Below are 22,787 nucleotides of genomic sequence, written 5' to 3'. Positions count from 1 at the left end.
GAACCTACCCCTCACACAAAACTTTCTGCATTTTTAGATTCTGAGAAAAACTTAATTCTGTAGCTTGCTATAAGCTTGTTCCCTCATGGGGACCATAACATGTCCCCACAAGGTCAAAATTTACTGGTATTACTATCCTTGTAGGGACATTTTGCCCCCATAACATAGGAAAGACCAGGTACTGCACACACACACACACACACACACACACAGAACAGATCAGCCGCTCACACTTTATTTTAAGGTCCAGTTCTCGCCATTAACTACTAGTTTGTTAAGTTTAGGTATTGGGTAGGGATGTAGAATATGGTCAGGCAGAATATGTGCTTTATACGTACTAATAAACAGCCAATATGTTATAGACATGCTAATAAGTAACTAGTTAATAGTTGTCAGTCCTCTGTAGTGTGTGTTATGTGTTCCCGCCTCTTGTGTCCATATTTAGTTTGTTTCCTGTCCTTGTTTAGTGTGATTATTAGTTAATTCTTGTCCAGCTGTGTTTGTCTCATTATCCTGTGTATTTATAGTCCTGTCTGTTCAGTTAGTTTTCGTCTGGTCTACTTGCTACTCCCCGGTGTTCCTGTCTGTGTCAGCCTTGCCTTGTCTTGCCCTGACTGTTATTTTGAGTTTACATCCTTGTCTGCGTGTTCCTGTATCCTCCTCGTGTGACCATAGTGAGAATTGGAATTTTAATTAACACAAAGGCATTGTGTGACTTCAGAAAACATGTAATACTGAGAATGAGTCATACGGTTATGATAGTTAAGTGGTGTTTTTCCATCCTCATTTGCTCCAATTGCATGGAAAAGAGCGACCAGCAAACTATTGATAATGTTCCCTTCTGTGTCAAACGAGTTTGAATGGAAATGAGTATAAATAATGACAGAATGATCAATGCATTCCTAGTGAACGAACCTGATCGATCATCAAAAGATCGATTGCAGACAGTTCTTCCATATCATTATTTCTAAAAGACACTATCCTGTCATTCCTATGATGGTTTGCGTACATATGTACATCATGTTATTACTTGTATTTATTTGACTCACATTAAGATGATCTGTCTCTCTGCCCATGAAAGCTGCCCATCTCACAATGCTCATCTTCTGATTAACAACAATCACGATTATCTGATTAATAAACACCAACCAGCACTTCAAAACTTCACCTGAACCGACCCGACAGAATAAGCCAGCGCTCCATGTAACATTTGCCTTCGTCTCCACCTGTGTAGTAATTAATGGGCAGACGGAGCCATAAAGCATGCATTGTGTGATACGCTGAATGCCTTCGCTGAAAGTGAAAACATGTCCACCCTCACCAACACACGGATCGACTTTCCCCTTCATTAAAGCAGACAAGCACGAGAGACAAAGAGCGTCTGTCTTTCCTAAACAAGCTTGAGTCTGCTGAGAAACCATCTCCTGTCTTGTCCATCTCAAGTCTTTCAGCCTCACCATAGCTCGGGAAACAAAAGGAATCTGAATTACCATGAATTTTATGTGAAATGATTGTAAATGCATTAGAATAGAAATGTATCTGTGGCAAAAGATAAATCTCCATTGTACGCCATCTCCTCCTGATATTGTCTCTGAAATGGCCTTAAAAAGAAAAGCTCACCCAAAAATGATAATGTGCTGAAAATGTCCTCCCCTTCAGGCCATCCAAGAAGTAGATGAGTTTGTTTCGTCATTAGATTTGGAGAAATGTAGCATTGCCCATCAATGGATCATCTGCAGTGAATGGGTGCCGTCAGAATGAGATCATAAAGCTGCATTTTTGTAAGAAACAAATCCATTGTTAAGGCATTTGTAACTAAAATACAAGTCCATAATCCATAATAATTCTTCTTCCAGCGAAGAAGTCCAAGACCAAACAGTCCAAACCAGCTCTAAACAAATATGTGGGCGGATTTTGATGTGAGAGACAACAGGAGATTTTTCACCCTTTTCACTGGAAGAAGTGTTATTATGGATCATAGACTCATATTTTAGTTAATAACGTCTTAACGATGGATTTGTTTCTCTTCCAACATGCAGCTTTTGGCTTCACAAGATGTTACTGATGGACTGGAGTGGTGTGAGTTACTTGTGATGTTTTTATCAGCTTTGATTCACTGCAGAGCATCCATTGGTGAGCAAGTGATGCAATGCTACATTTCTCCAAATCTGATGAAGAAACAAACTCATCTACATCTTGAATGGCCTGAGGGTGTGCACATTTTCAGCACATTTTCATTTTTGGCTGAACTACTCCTTTAAATGGATTAATATCATGCATTGCTAAATTAATTTAGATCTGGAGAGGGTGTCACACCCACTTGACATGAAGCGGGACTGACAGAGGTTAAACTAACATTGCTTTTCAACAGCTTTTAAATGCCTCAGACATTCTCTAACTCTCTCTTTCTTTTCAAATATATCATTCTGCTGTCACTTTCTGAATCCCGTGCAAAAGAGCCAACAGAGCACTAGTTAAACAGACTCTGCTTAAAAAAGCAGTGTGAGGTTACAACCGGAGCCTTCTTTCCCTCTCTAGAGAGATCGTTATCAGCTCCTGAACTCCTCAACTATGTTTTAGTCATCTCTGGCTCACAAATCAGAGTCTTGGACCCCCACAGCGCTGAAAGACAGGAATGCTGCAGCTCTCCCACGAGGCCTCACCTGGAGCTCCTTATTCTTCCTCTGGAGGCCTGCGTTCAGCGCCTCCTCAGCCTCCAGCCGGCTGCTGGTGCTGCTTATCTCCACATCTTTCCTGACAGAAGACAGACGGAGAAAGAGAGCGTGTGAGGATGGGAGTGACAGGGCTAATTTAGCAGGCATGCCCTGTGTTGTTTGCTAGCCGTGTCCGATAAACGTCACCCATGTTTCAGATTATTAAACGTGCCAGTCAATCTCAGAACACCATTTGAAGATCTCATTGATTGACTTTGTGATTTGTATGTTGTTGTTTTAACTAAAGAGTCTTTAAGGCAAGTCAGTTCACTTGATGGCCATCTTAGTAACACCCTGCACAGATATTTTCTGTTTTTATTGGGAATGTAAGTACAGCTATGGAGTTGGCATATAGCAATGGAAACCATATGAAATGGGAGGAAAAATAATATTTCAATGATTTTTACATTTTCAAACAAAAACATTTGTGTTCCTCCAAGAAACTTTACATTCACTCAAAAAAGTGTTTGTATCCCCAAGAAAATGTGTGTTCATTCACAAAACCTTTGTGTTTCCCAAGAAATGTTGTGTTCGCTTGCAAAAAAACTTGCCTTTCACCAAGAAAGTTTTGCTAGAGAAACTTTTGAATTTTTCTGAGAAAGACATAAGCATTTGCTAGTAAAAGTATGGAATTCTTAACTTATTTTATAACTTATGTTTGCTCAATTTATATTTGTGTTCACTCACAAAGTGTTTGCTTTTTACCAAGAAAATTTGCATTTGCTCAACAAATTTTTTAATTCTTCAGAGAAAATCTGTGTTCTCATACAAAATGTAAGTGTTCTCTAGTAAAAGTATTGTTTACCCAATAAACTTTATATTTTCTCACAAAAACTTTTGCATTCCTCCAAGAAAGTTGTGTTCATTCAAAAAACTTTCGGCATCCTTGAGAGACTTTGTGTTCATTCACAAAATTTTTGCGTTTCCCCAAGAAACTTTGTGTTTGCTCAAGAAACGTTTGAATTCTTTTGAGAAAAAACTGTTGCATTCACTCACAAACTGTAAACGTTCTCTAGTAAAGTATTGTTTCCCCAAGAAACTTTACATTTAATCACAAAAACTTTTGCCTTCCTCCATGAAACTTTGTGTTTGCTCAAGAAACTTTCGAATTCTTTTGAGAAACAAAACTTTTGCATTCACCCACAAAATGTAAACGTTCTCTAGTAAAGTACCGTTTCCCCAATAAACTTTTGTTTGCTCAATATATTTTTGCGTTCCTCCAAGAAAATTTGTGTTCGCTCAGAACTTTTCAATTCCCCCCAAAAATGTTGCCTTCACTCACAAAATGTTTGCCTTTGATTCTTACGAGAAACTTTGTGTTCACACTCATGTAAGTGCGTACAAACGTAAGTGCTCTCTAGTAAAAGTATTATTTCCCTGAGAAACTTTGCATTTGCTCAAGAAATTTCTTCTGAGAAATAAAACTTTTGCATTCGCTCACAAAGCACAAGTGTTCTCTAGTAAAAGGATTGTGTAAGTGTTCCCCAGAGAAACTTTACGTTTTCTCACAAACATTTGCATTCCACTGAGCAACTTTTCATTCGCTCACAAAATGTTTCCGTTTATTTTTTTCCAGTGGCAACTGCAATAAATAGTCACAATTACCTCTTTTTTAGGTGGAAACAGGCTTTGTTACATGTTCTCTGTACCCTGTCTGGACTCTAATGTTGAAGTGTTTCCTGTGCCTTGTTTGTAGTCAGTTTGTAGTCCTTTTGTGTATTGGTTCCCTGTGATTTAGGTTCCCCAGGTGTTTTCTATTTATCACACCCCTTGTTATCTTGTTAAGCTCGTTCCCTTGTGTTTAAATAGTGCTTGTGTTTCACTCATAGTTTGTAAGTCAGTGTCTGCTTCGCTCTCTAGCCCGCTGGCCTCTCTGTCTTCCATGTCTCAGCCAGGAGGACCAGCTATGAACTCTGTCGGTTCATCCACGGCCAAGAAGGCCACCAGTGAGCCCTCTGACTGTCCCATCAGGGCCATGAAGGCCGTCTGTGAACTCTCTGCCTGCCCTTTTACGGCCGAAAAGGCCGTTGTGGACCTCCCAGTGATCTTGACTCTCATTGCACCTGATCCGCCTTGGTGGTCTGCTGCCTCATTAGCTCCACTTTGGTTGATCTCTGCTCTGCTGTGGTGGTCATCTGCTCCGCCCTGGTGCTAGTCTGTGCTGCCTGCTCCGTCCTGGCCCCTTGCTCTGCCCTCTCCACCCTTGCCACTTGCTCCACCTCAGTCTCCACATCCTTTTCCTCTCCATGGGCCTGGTCCACCATCCCTCCCCCGTTCCGCCTCTGCTCCACCTCCCTTTTCTCGTCTGGAATCCGCTCTTTAGGCGGGGGGCTATGTTACATGTTCTCTGTGCCCTGTTTGGACTCTAATGTTGAAGTGTTCCTGTGCCTTGTTTGTAGTCAGTTTGTGTATTGGTTCCCTGTGATTTAGGTTCCCCAGGTGTTCCTTTTTATCACGCCCCCTTGTAAGCTTGTTCCTTTGTGTTTAAAGCTGCAGTCCGTAAGTTTTGCCTCTTTGTCACCATCTCTGTTTGAAAACCTGGAAGCTCTGTGCAGAATTATCTTCGGTGCGTGGGGTTGTGAGTCGTCACAGCTCCCGCGCGGTTGAATCTAATGTTTTGAGGAGTATGTGTGTCAGTCTGTCAGTTACCGCAATGGTGTGGATACTGTACTTAGGAATCACATATTCTAACCTACGTCTTGGAATATATGACCCAAAAAAGAAATTGTGTGTATATTGTCATCTGAACAAGTAACTAACAAGTCCGCCACGTTTCTTCTGACCTATTGAGGAAAAAAGCATTACAATAAATCATGCTACCAAATAGTAATTAAATCTAACGATCGGTTAGCTCTTATCACATCTTACCGTGCAAATTATTATTACTGTTATATTTTATTCTCAAATTATTAATGTTAACAACATCAGCATTGGGTGACAATGAGTATAGTGTGTATTAGCGTGTAATTTCAATTTCTGTACAGTCTAATCTCTAATTGTCATGCCTTTCGAATTTCATATTAAGAAATTCTTTTAACCCAAAAAGCGAACTATGCTCCCTTCAAACTGGTTGTCTTTAAAATACAAATCTTGTGTAATCCCAGGCTATCTGTAATCAGAAGCACATTTAAAACTGGAATATGATTAAATTTAATTCACATGCGTTTCATAAACACATAACACTTTCTGGATCACAATCCACCATCAAAATGATACATTTAATTATTCCAGCTGCTGTGAGAAAAGAATATAAACGAGCCGCCACCTGCAGGATCCTCACATGCGATAGCCTACTAGCCGGGACATTTTTTTTATTTTACAGATGTGACGTAATGACGCAGTGCCATGCTTGAATTTTACCCCAAAAACCTACCCGTACCACTCAAATTAGAAAACATTATTATAAGCTAACCGTTGTGAATCAGGCTAAAGTAAGGCAATCGTTTTGAACACTGGCTGGTTATGTACTTGCTCAAATATTAATTTCGGATCATTTTTAACCCAAAAAAGTTACAGACTTCAGCTTTAAATAGTGCTTGTGTTCCACTCATGGTTTGTCAGTCAATGTTCATATTCATGCATATTTTGTGTTCCCTGGCTTATAGCATCCTGTATGTTCTACCATCTTTGTATTATACACTCCCTGCATTTAGAGCCTCGCCTTTGCCTGCTCATTCATCACGTAAGAGGCTTCTGTTTCAAGAACGAGTAAAGTCTCCAAAACTGTTGGTAAAGATTCAATATCATACAGAATGTCTTCAAATCAACAATAAACAAACAGGTGAAGCTGATTGGCTATTTTAACTGAAAGGCGGAGCTTCCATTCATACATCCACCATATTGAGCAGTTTTTTTCTCATCCTCCTCTTCCACATATTATCTCTGCTCTTAACCCTTTCACCATTACTCAAATATTAAAATATTTTTTTTTTCTTTTTCTTTCTGCCTCCATGAAACAGCTGGTTTTGCTTTCTACAGAATATACGCCATTCTGCATACTAACAAGCCTGAACAGCTCTAGGAGCCTGGAGGCCTTTAACTCATCAAAGCAGAGATAGCGGCGCTCCAAGCACATATCATGTTATAGACAAGAGCCGTCCAAACATCTGTTTTGCTGCTATATCTTCTCTTCATCTTGGAGCCACATAAGACATCAGTGACTCCAAGAGATAATTTATTTTTATATTAGTTATAACATTATATGGAGTCCATAAAATTTTTGACAGCGAAACCATATAATACAAATAAATATTGAATAACATTTTTAATGTAATTTTATTGCTTACAACTTACATTTTTATGATTTAATTAATTATTAGATTTTCAACTCACACACTGCTTACAATCCCAGTTTCTGGTTTGTTTAATTTTCGACTAAACAAAGAAAAAAAGGGACACGTAAGGCATTAGAACAACTGTTTCAGAAGTAAATGAGATAACTGTGATTCATCTGTGATGTGCAGTTAATTTATCTTCATTTGCATTTGTGAAACGTCTCCTCACCTCCTGATCATCTCCTCCAGACTGGCCCTCATCTTGCCCATCTCTGTCAGGTTGTCCATAGTGTTCCTACCGTCTCCCTCCAGCCTCCGTCTGCTCTTCTCCAAATCCATCCTCTGTTTCCTCTCCTGCTCCAACAGATACTCCTGCTAGGAGAACATCAAGCAGATCGGTGTGATTTCTTTATTTATCTGTGGCCCAGACCACAGTGATCTGCTGATCTACTCACATCCTCTGCCTGCAGCTTCAGCTTGGCTTTCTCTTTGGTCATGAGCTAACTTTGGTCAAGCAGTTCACTGCTGCAACTCATTATAAACCATTTTGCAAAAAAATATTTTTCATTATTTAAGAAACAATCACAGCAGTGACCTGAACCCTTTAAGTTATTTTCCAGATTAAAGTCGGAAATGACCTTTTGTGCCAGAGGGATGAACGCTAACCTGTTAACGACCTTCAACTTGTCTTCCAGATGGCTCTGTCCCATTTAAAAGAGCAGCCTGTGTTGATTGCATTAGTTACCTCTCCTCATGACTGACCTTTACACTGCAGCATCCTTGGAAAACACTGGTCAAAACTGTCCAACATATGTCTAAGGCTACTGTTCTGAGTGATGGATTCTGGAACGTGAACAAATACACGCAGAGAATGTGATTCCATGTCATTTCAGCAGCACTCACCTGGCTCAACTCCACCAGGTGCTCTTTTTCTTTCTGCAATTTCTGAACCAGCTCGTTCTTCTGGGTGAGATCTTCAGAGAGCTTCCTCACTGCAGAGTCTGAGGACTAGAGAGAGTTCAGGTGCATCCGATTTAGGAATATTTGTAAGATAAACATTTGCAATTATGAAAAGTATTTCCAATTATGGCCAAGTCTCAGTTGGGAGAAATAATAAATAGTAATAAATAAAGTTTCAATCACAAGAAATAAAATCTTTGGAATTGGAAAAGTGAAGTTGCAATAACGAGAGCAGTAATTTTGTTAGAAAAAGAAACTTATACTGACTTTGCATGTGGCAGATGTGATTTGTTTCAACAATGACATGAGGGACTAATGGAGCACACGTGTGTGTGTGTGTGTGTGTGTGTGTGTGTGTGCATGTGCGCGTTTTTGTGACAAATGACGATATAAATTTGTATAATGACACAGGTATGACACAGGTATTACAAGGTGAAGGTGACTTTTCAGGACATTGACCCATGTCCCCACTTTTCAAAACGTTTATAAATCATACAGAGTGAGGTTTTTTTGGGGAAAGTTGAAATGCACAGTCTCCTGTGAGGGCTAAGTTTAGGTGTAGGGTTGGTATAGGGGGTGTGTGTGTGTGTGCGTGTGCGTGTGCGGGTATGGGCCTGTTGGAGCTTTGAGAAGCAGATCTAGACCAGAAGGGTGGAGAGGCTTCTCAAATACTTTTATCCTGATACCACAGCTGTCATTGTTCCTCTGAACTCAAAAAGACATAAACTAGAACTACGAGCAGACAAATAACCCCACACATCTGCACTTACTGTAAATTGTTAAGCGATGAGACAAAATTATAATTGGAATAATTATGGACTACGTGCTGTAATTGAAAGGCAGCACACCTAGCTTGAATTAGAAGTCAGCACAGCTTTATGCAGTGCAGTCAATGTAACAATTACTGCCATCAGGACACAACGCCTATGGAACTGACTATATTTTTGAATATATTTTTACAGTTTTGTTTTAAATTTAGAAATTAAAGCTAAATGTAATGCTAAGACTTGAGTTGAGGTCACACATGATGTCACCCACAGTTTTTCTATAGCAACAAATGGACTCCAAACCATTTCTGCTTGAAGTGTAAAGGAGCAAACAACCGTACAGGCCTGTTCTTGTGTATGTCAACGTTAGCGGCAGGATTTTACACATTTATCATGGATAGTATGTCACCCAAACGATTGCCAAAGATCCTGCCAGAACAACTATCACCAAATATTATTTTCATGTCAAATTTCAAATGTAAAGCGTTAGATAAAGTGAAAGAAAAGTCAGAATTATAAGTAAAGGTAAAGTCGTAGTTTCAAAAAAATTAAGTCTCAACACATGTAACTGTAAGAAATATAATCACAAATATTTATAATTCCGATAAACAGTTTCAACTATGAGAAATAAATCATAATTATGAGACAATGTTGCAATAGTAAGAAATAGTTGCAATTACAGAAAAATAAAGTGGCAACATGAGAAATAAATTACTGGAATAAATTACTGGAAATAAAGTTACAATTATGAAAAATAACTTGAAAAAGACAAAACAGAGTTGCATTTATAAGAACCAAAGTCGCAATAATAGGAAATAAAGTTACAAGAACTAGAAATAAAGTTGCAATAATGAAAAATAAAATTGCAATTATGGCAAATAAAGTCGCAATCATTAGAAACAGTCACAATTATTAGAAGGTGCAAAATACTAGAAATACAGTGCATGTCATGACAATAAAGCAATTACGAGAAAAAGATGCAATTATGACAAATAGTGCCAACTAAATGCCAACATGAGAAATAGTCACAATTAAAAAAAAAATTAAGTCCCTATATGAAACATAAAATCACAAGTTTCAAGAAATATTCACAATACGATAAATTATAAAGCTGCAATTATGAAAAATAAAGTTGCATTTATGAGAAAAAATTAAGATATAAAGTCCCTTTTTTACTGTGAGACAACAAAAAACTTAAATTTTTCCATCATTTTAGTTTTACCAGAATGTTTATAAATGCATACAGTATTTACCAGTGACCCTGCATGATCCCTTATTATCTGAATTTAACACTTAAAAATAGTCAAAATCTAGATTGGTCCCCATAAGAACTGTAGGTCCTCTCCTCTGCTCTAAATCATGAAGCATGAAATATTCCAATACAGTTTCATATGATATTCTCCAGACTACTAATGATGCATGATTTACAACGTGGAAAAACCTCATAAGAACAGAAATGGCTGCAGTCCCTCCACTGTAATGGGTCAAGCGCGTGTCAGCCAGCGTGTGAACCTCAGTCCTACCTGCTTGTCCTTCTCCACTGAAGTCAGCGTGTTCTCCAGCTCCTCTAGGTCTTGGCGCAGACTGCAGCACTCGGCCTCGAGCCGGTGACGCTGGGAGGCCAGCTGAGCGGCGGCACCCTCCTCCTGCTCCAGACGCTCCTCCAGTCCCACCACCTGTGCCTCCAGCTGAACGCAGCGCTGCTCGGCCTGTTGGAGGCTCTCCTGCTCCTGCTCCGGGGAAGACGAGACAGACAGAGGACACGGATGAGTCTCCTGCTGCATGTCAGCCTCGGGGGACGCACTTCAGAGGGTGACGACAGGAAAAGAGCAACAAAAGAGGCTCAAAACGTAAAGCAGCCGAGCTCTTCACAAGCGTCCTGTGATCAGAAGCTTCAAAACATGAGAAGGACAAAGTGATCTTCCCTCCATGAAGCGGATGATTTAACAAACTAGTCCCAACAGGACATAAAAAGCTCTGCTTTTACAGCTTGTACTTTGATACATGCCATCAAGTTAAAAACACACACAAGTATGAGGGTCCTTGCAAAGTTGGCCATGGATGTGTTTTGCCCACGAGCATATTTCTCCATAAATGTGCTTGTTCTGTTTTGCTTTCAGTCATTCGTGTTTGACTTATTAGTAAAGCATCTGTTTTTATCACTTGCTTATCAACTAAGTCATTATTGGCAGTGTTACATCACCTTAAAATGTTACAGGACCAACTGCAATATTTTTGTTTGAGCAGCTCAACTGGAAGAGACAGAACAACACTGGCTCAACCAATGGTGTGAGTTTGGGGCGGGGCCATCTGTTTTTTTGACCAATGGGAGACGAGGGAAGTGTTCATGAAACAGAACTTCCTTGTAATTATGTGCAGTTATAAATAATACAAAGATTATGACTTACAAGAAAATACTAGGCCTTTCTTAAAAAAAAAACTCTTTATTTCTTTGTAATTATTTGTGAAATTTACTAGCAATTTTGACTCAAAATTGTTTCAAAGTCATTTTTCTCAATGTATGACCCTTTATTTATTTTCTAACAATTTGATCAGCTTGTTCCAGAAGACCAGCTAGTTAATTAAAGACCTCAATAAATCATCAGGAGCCACGGGTATTAATTTAAGTTTCCTGATATGCTTTTTTTGTCTCTCAAAGTGATGGTAGCTATTGACTTGCATTTTATGAATCACCAAATTTGAAGACCACATTTTCGTTAAATCAACATCAAATGTTGATTTTTGGGTGAACTGTCCCTTTAAGATTGTTAAAAATTGCTCCAGCTAAGAGTGTGCTGTGGTGGGTGAGTGATGACTAATCTGGATTCTGCTATGAATGATTGTATGGTTGTGTGTTAAGGTTTAGTTTTGTCTTATTTTGATCATTGAATCTTTATTCTGTGAAGCACTATGTGATAATTATGGAAGCCCGTTTCCACCACTGAATAAAAAAATTAAAAAGGTAATTGCAACTTTTTATCTCACAATTCTGACTTTTTTTTCCTCATAATTGCGTGATACAAACTCACAACTGCGACTTAAAAAGTCATAATTCTGAAAAATAAAGTCAAAATTCTGAGAACATATCACCATATTATATTAATTTATTAACATATTAACATATTAATTTTTTATTCAGTGGTGGAAACGGGCTTCCATAATTACCCCCCCCCCCCCCCCCCCCCCCAAAAAAAACCCTGGACTTTAACTCGCAATTGTGAGTTTATATCTCACAATTCTGAGAAAAAAGTCAGAATTGCAAGAATAAAAAGTTATAAACTTAATAAAAAGCTATAAAAAAAGATATAAACTCACAATTGCAAGAAAAAAATTCAGAATTGAGAGATAAAAAGTCGCAATTTTATTTTTTTATTCAGTGGCGGAAACGGGCTTCCATAGATAATAGTGTAAGTGCTGTTTAAATAGATTACTTGCTTAATGGATATCTGTATCAACATTTGTAGAAAACATGCAACACACATGCATTATGTGCCACTATAACTCAGATGGGGTCCGTTGATTCATTCATTAAACATGATGCATAGACATTCCTGTTCCATTTGCAAACAGTAATTAGTGGTGTTTGCTATGTTGCCATGGCAAATGATGAAACAGGTGGGTGAGAAAAAAAAATTAAAAATCACACTCTTAGTTTGAAGGAGGAAGCCAGAGCCCTATCTAGGGAACATCAGAATCGAGAAAGGGCTCTTGTGACTTTGACCAATAAAAGACCATCAAGCAACTGCGTAATTAAAACCAAATAACAACATCCTGGCAACCATCAACACTCAAACAACTTTTGGACAGGCATTTAAAAATCAAGTTACTTTCGGATCTCTGAAATTACACACTTTTTAACAACAAAAATGAATCATATTATCATGTCAAGAAACAGCTTTTTTGACCAATAAGAAACCGCCAAGCATTGTCTTAGCGACCGCGTAGGAACTTATTAAAACCACTAAGAACCATCCACAAAGCACTAGGAACTTTTGCAAACACACTAACATTTTCTTCTGAACATTTAAAAATATAGCTGATCTTGCAATTCTGAAATGATGCTCTTACTTTTTAACAACAAATATGATCTAGTGTAAGGAGAGACCCTGAGCCCCAATTAGTGAATATCACACTTTTGACTTTGACCTATAAGAAAAGTAAAGTAAAGAGACTTTATTGTCATTGTAGTAGCTCACAGAGGCCAGCAGCAGTAAAACAAGAAAGCAGCACACAGAACATAGTAAATGTAGTAAAAGTATAAAATTACTGTATAAAATAAAAAGGCACTTAGTATAATAATAGACAAGATAAATTTAAGGATAGAAATGTAACAGTATTTACAGTATAGTAGTTGAGTGCAGACATGAATGTCCCATAGAGTGTCTATATAAAATATAACACTATTTACAATGTGGTAATTTAGTGCAAACATTAATGTCCAATAAGTGTCTTTGTGCATTAGCAGCAAACATGAGGAAGGGAGAAGAGAGGATGGGTTAACTATTTGTGTGTTGGGGGGGTGGCACAGGCTACAGCTCTGGGGAAAAAGCTGTTCTTTAGTCTGTTTGTGCGGGTTCTGATTGTCCTATATCTTTTCCCTGATGGGAGGGGTACAAAAAGTCTGTGTCCTGGATGAGTTGGGTCCTTGATGATGTTGCTAGCTCGCTTCTGTAGACGGCTAGCATAGATCATGTCAAGGTTCGGGAGTTTGATTCCTATGATCCTCTGAGCAGTTTTGACGGTCCGGGTCAAAGCTCGGCGGTTTTCTGCAGTGCAGCTGGAGTACCACACTGTGATGCAGTGACAGAGGAAACCACCAAGCAATGTTTTAGCAAATGCATAGCAACCTATTAAAACCTTTCTGAACCAAATAACAATGTCCTGGCAACCATCCACAGCATGCTAGAATCATGGCAGCAACTTTTGCACTGGCAAACGCACTCACGTTTTCTTAAAAGCATTTAAAAATCAAGTTATTGTGCATAATTCTGAAAATATGCACATGCTTAAAAATGACCTAATTTATCAAAACAATGCAAGGATGCTGATTACGACACTAAAATATATCCAGATGCATTCACCCAAAGCAACAAAATGGTGAATTGAATGTAAACATACACAGGTCCATGTTCTCTAGGAATCAAAGCATCACTGGCATCATCATGCACATGCATTATCAATATAGCAGACTCGCGCTGTACCTGATGGAGTGGGATGGATGTGGTGAAACTATCCCAGTCCAGCTCCTCGTGCTCAGCTTCTACCTGTCGCTCATCCGAGAGCGAACGCCCAACAGACACGACCTGACAAACACCATCCATCTCTGAGCAGCGTCTCGCCCTCCTCTAACAGCTGGACGCCTCCTGTGTTTCTACACAACACCAACGGCGTCTTTCTGAAGTCCTGCCGTGGTCGGACAGAAACAGGTGCACAGATGATTGCCTGATGTCGAGGTGTAGAGTAACAGACTGTGTGAGTGTCGTTGTGCCATCACAACAGCACTCGCGTTAATTCTCTGTGCTGCACGAGACGCGGAGCAGCCAATGATTTGCAGTCCGTTTCGTGCATTTATTTAAAAAACCAAACCATGCCTACAGTCTGGAAAATGTCTGAGAGTGTCAGAAGAACAAAGCTATTATTGTAATCTATGTGAAAATCTGTTTGCCATTCAATTTTACAGACAAAACACTCTGTGCTTAGACATCAAACATTTATATCTACCACAGGTGAACCAAGACCCATCACTGGCGGACGCTGATTACATCTCAACAGGTGTGACTAAATCAACATGCAATTGACATGCTGTATGTAGTTTGTGTTTGGTGAATTGCGTACTCAACCACATACCATAGCGGTGATTTATGGCCTGACACCCACTGGCAGAGATTCAACTGCTCAGAGTTTCAGACCAAATAATGGTGACCATTATGGTGGCCTCTTCATGAAACTGAATGTAATCATCCCACACTGATGATGCACAGACAGTGACGCCTTCACAATCTGCTTCAAATATGACCATAAATTATACCCAAACAATATAAGCTTCCCACTTTCACATGAATGAATATCAATATGATTTCATGCATTTTTTAATGCATGTTTATACTATGCCAACTGCTGAGAAGAAGCTCCAACGGGTGGTAAAAACACCCAAATCAAATGAATAATTTTATTCATTATTATTATTAATAGCTTAATTTCATTTATTTTATTATTAATATTATTATAACTTGGTTTCAGAATTTTCTTTATTATTTGAAAATTGAAAATTATTAGAAAATAAAATTATACATTTTTATTATAAATTATTACTTTTATTCAGCAAGGATGCATTGTATGGATCAAAGATGACAGTAAAGACAATTATAATGTTATAAAATATGCTGTCCTTTAGAACTTTTTTTCATTCATCAAATAATCCTGAAAATAAAATTAATAACAGTTTCCACAAAAATGAAGCAGCTTCAACACTGATAATAATCAGAAATGTTTCTTGAGCAGCAAATCAGCATATTAGACTGATTTCTGAAGGATCGTGTGACACTGAAAACTGGAGTAATGATGCTGAAAATTCAGCTTTGGTCACAGGAATAAATTACATTTTACTATATATTCACATAGAACACAGCTACTATGAATTGTAATAATATTTCACAATTTTCTACTATATTTTTGATCAAATAAATATAGCCTTGATGAGCAGAAGAGAACAAAATCTTACCGGCCCCAAACTTTTGAATAGTTATTGGCTCTGTACTTGTACTGTGTCTGCACAATGGTAACAAAACTAACTCTTATCTTCTTCTAATCTAATTTTATTTATAAAAATGTCAACTAAACCCATGGCATGAAACCCAACCTTTTGTCTGCATTTCAGAGGCATGTTGTTTTCAGAAGCATAACAGCATAAAGTCTTTTTCACTCATGTATGTCTGCAGATGACAGATAGCCATCACTTCTTCAGAAATGGTTCTTCATAACAGCCCTCATTCAACATCCTGTAACCTTTCAAACTTCAGCGTCCAGTCTTAAAGGAACACTCCACTTGTTTTGGAAATAGGCTCATTTTACGACTCCCCTAGAGTTAAACAGTTGAGTTTTACCGTTTTTGAATCCATTCAGCCGATCTCCGGGTCTGGCGGTAGCACTTTTAGCTTAGCTTAGCATAGATCATTGAATCGGATTAGACCATTAGCATTTGGTCATCAAAAATGACCAAAGAGTTTCGATAATGTTCCTATTTAAAGCTTGACTCTCCTGTAGTTACATAGTGTACTAAGGCCGACCGAAAATGAAAAGTTGCGATTTTCTAGACCTGAAAGTAGTCCCCAGCTATATCATAACTATTTACCTAGCTGGGGACTACTTTCAGGCGCTGCGTAATATCATTGCGCCTGCTGCACTCATGGTACGGCAGCAAATTTACTTGATTATTACACAGGATTGAGAGTATAGTTCCTAGCCATATCGGCCTAGAAAATAGCAGCTTTTCATTTTCCATCGGTCTTAGTACACGATGTAACTACCTGTCGAGCTTTAAATAGGAAAAATATCTAAACTCTTTAGTCATTTTTGAGCGAGATGCTAATGGTCTAATCTGATTCAATTATCTATGCTAAGCTACGCTATAAGTGCTACCGCCAGACCCGGAGATCGGCTGAAGGGATTCAAAAAACGGTAAAACTCAACTGTTTAACTCTAGGGGAGTTGTAAAATGTTCCTTTAAGTAAGCTAAACTCAGATGTTCATTGAGAGGACAGAAGTTTCTCTGAATCCAAGAGCACATGGTTAGGATTGCATTAGAGAAACATGCTCAGAAAACATAGATCTGTTAAACCACATGCTACCTGCTCGTATGTTGCAGTTGTCTCTCAGAAAAGTCGTGTGTAGAAGTCTTCTGACCTCTCAGTCATATTTGTTGCATTTAAGGTTCATGACTGGGTGGCGGTACATAACAGAATCATTAAGTGTGGAAAAACTCCTAAAATGCCGTAAATATTTAGAAAGTGTGGATAAAATGTGGCCCGTTAAAACTAAGAATTACTCTAAACAATAACTCCTCAGTTTATATCTCATAGGAAACACTGGAGCAGCTGTGATTACAGCACATCTGTGATATCAAACTGCTGTTTAATGAGCTTGTGAGACTGGAAAACATTTGATATATGACATGCACTGATCTATGGAAGTTTAGATTTAATCCATGAGTATTCGAACATTTTTGTATTTAACTGCACAATATAAAACATTAGTAAATAGATGTTTATGTCAGGCCTATTAGGATTTTACCATATCTGAATCTGCTTTCAATTATTTCATTCAATTCTTGGCCCAAAAGTGATGCGTTAATGACTATTAATGGGCATTTTACTGCAGTATAAAGCACTGTCATAGAAGGGTGTAGAGCAGACATGCCGTTTGTGTATTTCCTCTTCTAGGGACAGGCCTCATTCACAAATGCAGCCCTGCACCTCAGGACCTGCACCACATGCGCAAGTAATACAGCATCACAGCGTTCTACTTTCATTTCACATTATCGGTCATTAGATGGTAAACCATTTTTGCTGAGAACATTTTAAGTTGGAAACTATGGAAACTTGTTTCCACCACAGAATAAAAAGGTTATTGCAACTTTTTATCTTATAACGCTGACTTTTTTTTTTCTCTGAATTCAGATTTTTTTTCCACAATTTTGAGTTTATATCTCTGAACTATTCATTCACATCTCACAATTTTCACTTTTTACTTTTCTTGCAATTATAACTTTTTTCACAGTTCTGAGATTACATTATGCAAATTCTAAGTTTTTTTTGCAAACTTTTATTCGCAATTCTGAGTGTACATCTCGCAATTCTGCCTTTTTTTACATCTAGGGTTCTGACTTTTCCTCACAATGACATTATTTTCTATAAACTATTCGTTGACATATCGCAGTTCTGACTTTTTCTCGAAATTAAAATTTTTCTCTAAACTATTCGTTTAAATCTCGCAGTTCGGAATTTTCTCGCAATGACATTATTTTCTCTAAATTATTAGTTTAAATCTTGCAGTTCTGACTTTTTCTCACAATTACATTATTTTTTGTAAACTATTAGTTTACATCTCACAGTTTTCTTGCAATTCTGAGTTTACATCTTGCTGTTCTAACATTTTTGAAGTTCTGAGTTTATACCTCGCAATTTTGACTTCTTTCTTGCAATTCAAACTTTTTTTGCAAACTTGCAATTCTGACTTTTATTTGCAATTCTGAGTGTACATCTCAAAATTTTGCATTTCTTTACATCTCGCAATTTTGACTTCTTTCTTGCAATGACATTTTTTTCTCTACAATATTAGTTTAAATCTCCTAGTTCTGACTTTCGCAAATCTGAGTTTACATCTCGCGATTCTGACTTTTCATCTTGCAGTTCTAACATTTTTGCAGTTCTGAGTTTATATCTTGCAATTTTGACTTTTTCTTTATCTCACAATTTTAACTTCTTTCTTGCAATTGAAACTTTTTTGCAAACTTGAAATTCTGACTTTTTTCTACAATTTTTTCACAAGAGTTTACATCTCACAATTCCAATTTTTTCACAATTCTGACTTTACATTTCGCAATTCTGACTTTTTCTTTACATCTCACAATTTTGACTTTCTTTGGCAATTCTAAATTGATATCTTGCAATTCTAAGTTTTATTTTATATCTCGCAATTCAGAATTTTTTCTCCGAAATCTGAGTTTACAACTCACAATCCTAAATTTGCTATTCTAGATTCATAGAACTAAAACTGAAAGACAATCAGAAGCTGTTAGGAAATAACAAAATGCCTATTTTGATCTGCATTCGATTTGGAAGTTATCGTGATATGAACCGATTCCAATCTCATAGTGGAAGAAACGCAGCTAGAACTAACTGTGCTAAAGGAAAAAAAGATCAGTACTCAATGAATGCCTTCAATGTGATGTTAAAAATGTGAAGTGTGGCTTTAAATAACATACTCTCTAATAAGACCCAATTAATCTACTGTACTTACCCAGCAATCAGTGGCTGTGATCTGGCAGCAGAGGACAGATGAATTATGGCTGTGTGTAATCTAGATCTGCTATAATTACAGAAGGGAGAGAGATTTTCTGACAGGGGATGGAATCAGGGAAAGCGCACTGGAAATAAACACGATCAGCCAGAATAACCACTGAGTCAAACGTATGTTTCATAAACACCTGATATAAGATACGCATTTGTCCAGTTTGCGCTGAATTGATATTCCTGCACACAGAACAGGACAAAACGTGAATCGTTTCTGATACCTATCCAAAAGTACAGTAAAAAAAAAGAAAGTTACCTGTATCTGTTTCATCATCCTGTCTAACCTGAGCCAGGAAGTGATGCTGTGTATTCTGAGCTGGCAGCACAAAGATATTTCACTCATAAATCACATGTTTCTATTGCCAGATAAAGGTGCAGAAAAGTCAGAAGACACCTATCCTTTCATACTCTGAAGAAAATCATTACTGGCAATAAACTTGGTTGGCAAAGGATGGCACTGCAAAGGATGACAATGTTTCTCAAGTTAACAAATATTTTAGATTAATTTACTAATTATTAATTTATAGTAGACTTTAATCTTATAAATGAAAAGCTGCTACTGGAACATATTCACGATTAGCGACAAACTTAAAAGGTCACTGCATAAATGTGTAAAAAAAACTTGTTCACTCATCTGAGCTACAGTACAATGATTTACAGAAACAAAGAGAAGAATATGAGAGAACTGAGGCTTTGGACCGGAGTGTCTGCTAATGCAATCAGTTCAAATAATCCCCTATCTTGGCCCTGCTGCACCGTGGCATTTCTGCAAGCGCTGGCAATATCACCACAATCCCAGAGCCTCGTACCTCGTACTTATTCATCCCAGCAGGCAACAATAATGCTGCAGTTCTACCCACTTCCCATGCTTGTGTAAGGATGGGTGTAAAGACAGACAACTACACCACCCTGTCTCTCCATCACAATAAAACCCAATCAGATTTCTCTGTGAATTGTTAGGAAAGAGCTCAGTCAACAAATAAAAACTGTGCAAGAGAGTATCAGTTCACAGAAGGAAGGTGGATCTTGCACATTTGCTGAATAACTCTATGAAGTCTATGAAATTATATCATTATGTACTGTAAACTGTCTACCAGCAGAGTATTATATAATAACTATCTTAATATGAAACAGCAGGAATAAAACCATATACAGCGGAGTCCAGAACTCTGAGAGTGCACTGAAAGTATGGAAAATTAAATTTAGAATTTTGAAAAATTTAAAAAGAAGCATCATGACAAATTAATATTCAATATGGAAATAAAAAATGTATATTTTATTATTATTTCAAATGATTAATTCTGCATTTCAAGGTCACTAATAAGATCATTTAAAATATAATGTATAACATATAGCTTAAAATAATATTTATATTACTAATTAGTACTATAATATAATTTAAAAGCATTTGCATTCAAGTAAAATAATGCAAAACAGGAGTATTTTCACTAGTGCTTTCACTCTTGGATCCCACTGTATGTGACTGTATTTTAATTTGCAATATATTTTATAATAATATTTGTATTTAATTCATATTTGTAAAATATTAATATTTAAATATATCTATATATACATTAATTAATGATTTTAATTTTATTTACAATGACAAGCATGTGCATTAAGGTTGAAAAATACAAAAATGCATTTTTACTAGTGCTCCCATTCTGGGATCCCACTGTATGTCACACTAATCAGATCATTAATACAATTTGTAATATATATTTTATAATCATATTTTTTAAAAGATTATTACTTTAAACTATTTAAAAAAAAACGTTTTGGAATTTTTTAGAATATAAAAAAATAAATGCTTTTATATATATATATTTAAAAGCATGTGTATTAAATTAGAATAATGCACTAGAGAAGCATTTTCCCATGGGGTCTCAGACTTGGACCCTAATGTAGTATATGACACTAATCATATAATATTTACTGTAATTAATCATGCTTATTTTATAGCAATATTTGTAAATTTATTTAAATTGAAAAGCATGTGCATTCAAGCATAAAAATGCAAAACAGAAGTGCTCTCAAACATCTGGACCCCACTGAATGTGACACGGTATTCAATTAACCTTTCCAGCAAATCTTTCCAGGTAAAGAGACATTTCCTGCACATGAAGTCAACAGCATCAATGCCAGCGAGCAGAAAGACTTACAGCACGCATCCGGATGAAAACGTCATGTTTCTCCTTGCACAGCTCTGAGTTTTCCCCCTCCAGCTGCCGGACGCGGGACAGCAGGCGATCCGTCTGCTCGATGGCTTTCTTCAGCTCCTCTCGATCCCTCATCCCTGCCTGTGGATGAACCTGAGCAGCACAGAAAGAGCGTTTCTTCAGTCAGACTGCCGTCTGGAGCCCCTCCTGCTTCTGGGGCCTTTTGGCCCAATTCAAAACAAGCCCGACTTCTTCCACTGATACATTTCCACTACAATAACTCTCCCAGATCACACACACACACACACACAGAAAGAGAGAGAGACTGCTGCAAGGTTTGTGCTTCAATGTACTGAGGTTCAGATTAAAACCCAAGAGGAAAAATCATTAATAGGACTGCATTAAACAGTTTCAAGTTTATTTGTATAGCGCTTTTTACGATACAAATCGTTGCAAAGCAGCTCTACAGGAAATTAAGTTTCCACAATATATTTATATATTGCAGAACTTTAATATATTTAACTTATGGCAAAATTTGGTAATTCTGTATGTTGTCTGAGCGTTCATATGAGGGAAGAGAGTCTTTCTGTTAAAGTAATCATATGTTATTCATCATGAATCACGATATGTACATGATTACAAAGAGACATAGCAGAAACTCCTATAGGGACGTCTTTTTGCAAATTCAGAACTGGCATAAGTGACACTCATTACACATGACAACTGACTGGTGAAGTATAAATGTAAAGTCACGAAGCTGGTCCACCCCTATAAAGCAGACAGAAGATTGGGAATGGTCTGTTTTCATAAACAAAAGAGGAGATATACATTGCTCTAAGACCAGGTTAAGGGTTTTTGCATGAATATTGCCATATATATTGTAAACAAATTATAACTGTATGTGATTTGAATGATGAGGGCTTTTAAAACTACATTTTTACTTCAATCCCACTTGGAACTTGGAAGTAAGCAATTTTTATGTATTTACTTATTCTTTATTTATTCCTTTTTTCATTTTTCAACAAACCCACACATTTTTTTTCATTCATTAGCCATTCTATAACTAGAAAAAAGTGCAGTAAATACTAAAAACTACCCGTTTGTTTATGATTGTGAACAACATGTTAACCAATAAAGTTTGCAATATCAAGCAGCATAATGGTAAACAGGTCAAATATGTCTTTTTGTACAGTATAGGTAAAATAACTGGAAGCATGAGACTGGAATCTCGCACATTAAAGTTACAGCCGCACCCACTCTTATGGTAAAAGTAATGGCTATATTGTTATTGTCACGAGTCTGTTCTGTTTTTGCCATGTTTTCCATTGACCCAGTTTCCCCGATTAGTTAATTAGCTCCTCACCTGTTTCTGTTCTCCCTTAATGATGACCTGCCTTTATAAGCCTGAGTTCTCCCTTGTTCCTATGTCCGTTATTATTTGATGTTACTTGTTGAAAGCTCTTATTATTCAAATATCTCTTATTCTTTTGATATCCCGTTGCCCGTGTGTTTGTTCTGCCTGTCTGGAAGCACGTACCGTAACAGTTATGTAGCTATATGCAGGGATGGGCAGGATTTCAAATACATGTATTTAAAATACGTATTTGAAATACAAAATACTATTTTGTATTTAAATACCTTTGAAAAAAATCAAATGTATTTTGTATTTAAATACATTTAATCTTAGTATTTTTGTATTTTCAAAATACATAAAATACTTTTTGCCAATCAACCTCTTTATTAGTCTGCTGGTTTCCTGTATCAACTAGTTCAAACATGCCACTTTCATGCATGTGAGCTGCAGCTGCATGACTCCATCTAGAATTGGGTAATTAAATTTTCT

General features: G+C 37.3%; 1 protein-coding gene across 1 annotated transcript in view; it reads right to left on the bottom strand.

The window, feature by feature from the left end:
* LOC306852277 (uncharacterized protein MYH16) overlaps positions 1 to 21,123 on the bottom strand; it is a 47,635-nt gene extending 26,512 nt beyond the window's left edge. The window contains exons 1-5 of the mRNA XM_079388993.1: positions 20,948 to 21,123; positions 10,239 to 10,445; positions 7,892 to 7,996; positions 7,218 to 7,363; positions 2,664 to 2,754 (exon numbers count right to left, since the gene is read on the bottom strand). Coding sequence (XP_079245119.1) covers positions 2,664 to 2,754; positions 7,218 to 7,363; positions 7,892 to 7,996; positions 10,239 to 10,445; positions 20,948 to 21,079 — 681 coding nt within the window. The 5' untranslated portion in view covers positions 21,080 to 21,123. The remainder of the gene's footprint in view (positions 1 to 2,663; positions 2,755 to 7,217; positions 7,364 to 7,891; positions 7,997 to 10,238; positions 10,446 to 20,947) is intronic.
* Between the last annotated feature and the right edge of the window lie 1,664 nt (positions 21,124 to 22,787).

The sequence above is a fragment of the Barbus barbus genome (genome assembly GCF_936440315.1).
Source record: "Barbus barbus genome assembly, chromosome: 32".
Taxonomy (NCBI): domain Eukaryota; kingdom Metazoa; phylum Chordata; class Actinopteri; order Cypriniformes; family Cyprinidae; genus Barbus; species Barbus barbus.
The sequence above is the reverse complement of the archived record's forward strand: the minus strand, read 5'-3'. Positions and strand labels throughout refer to the sequence as shown.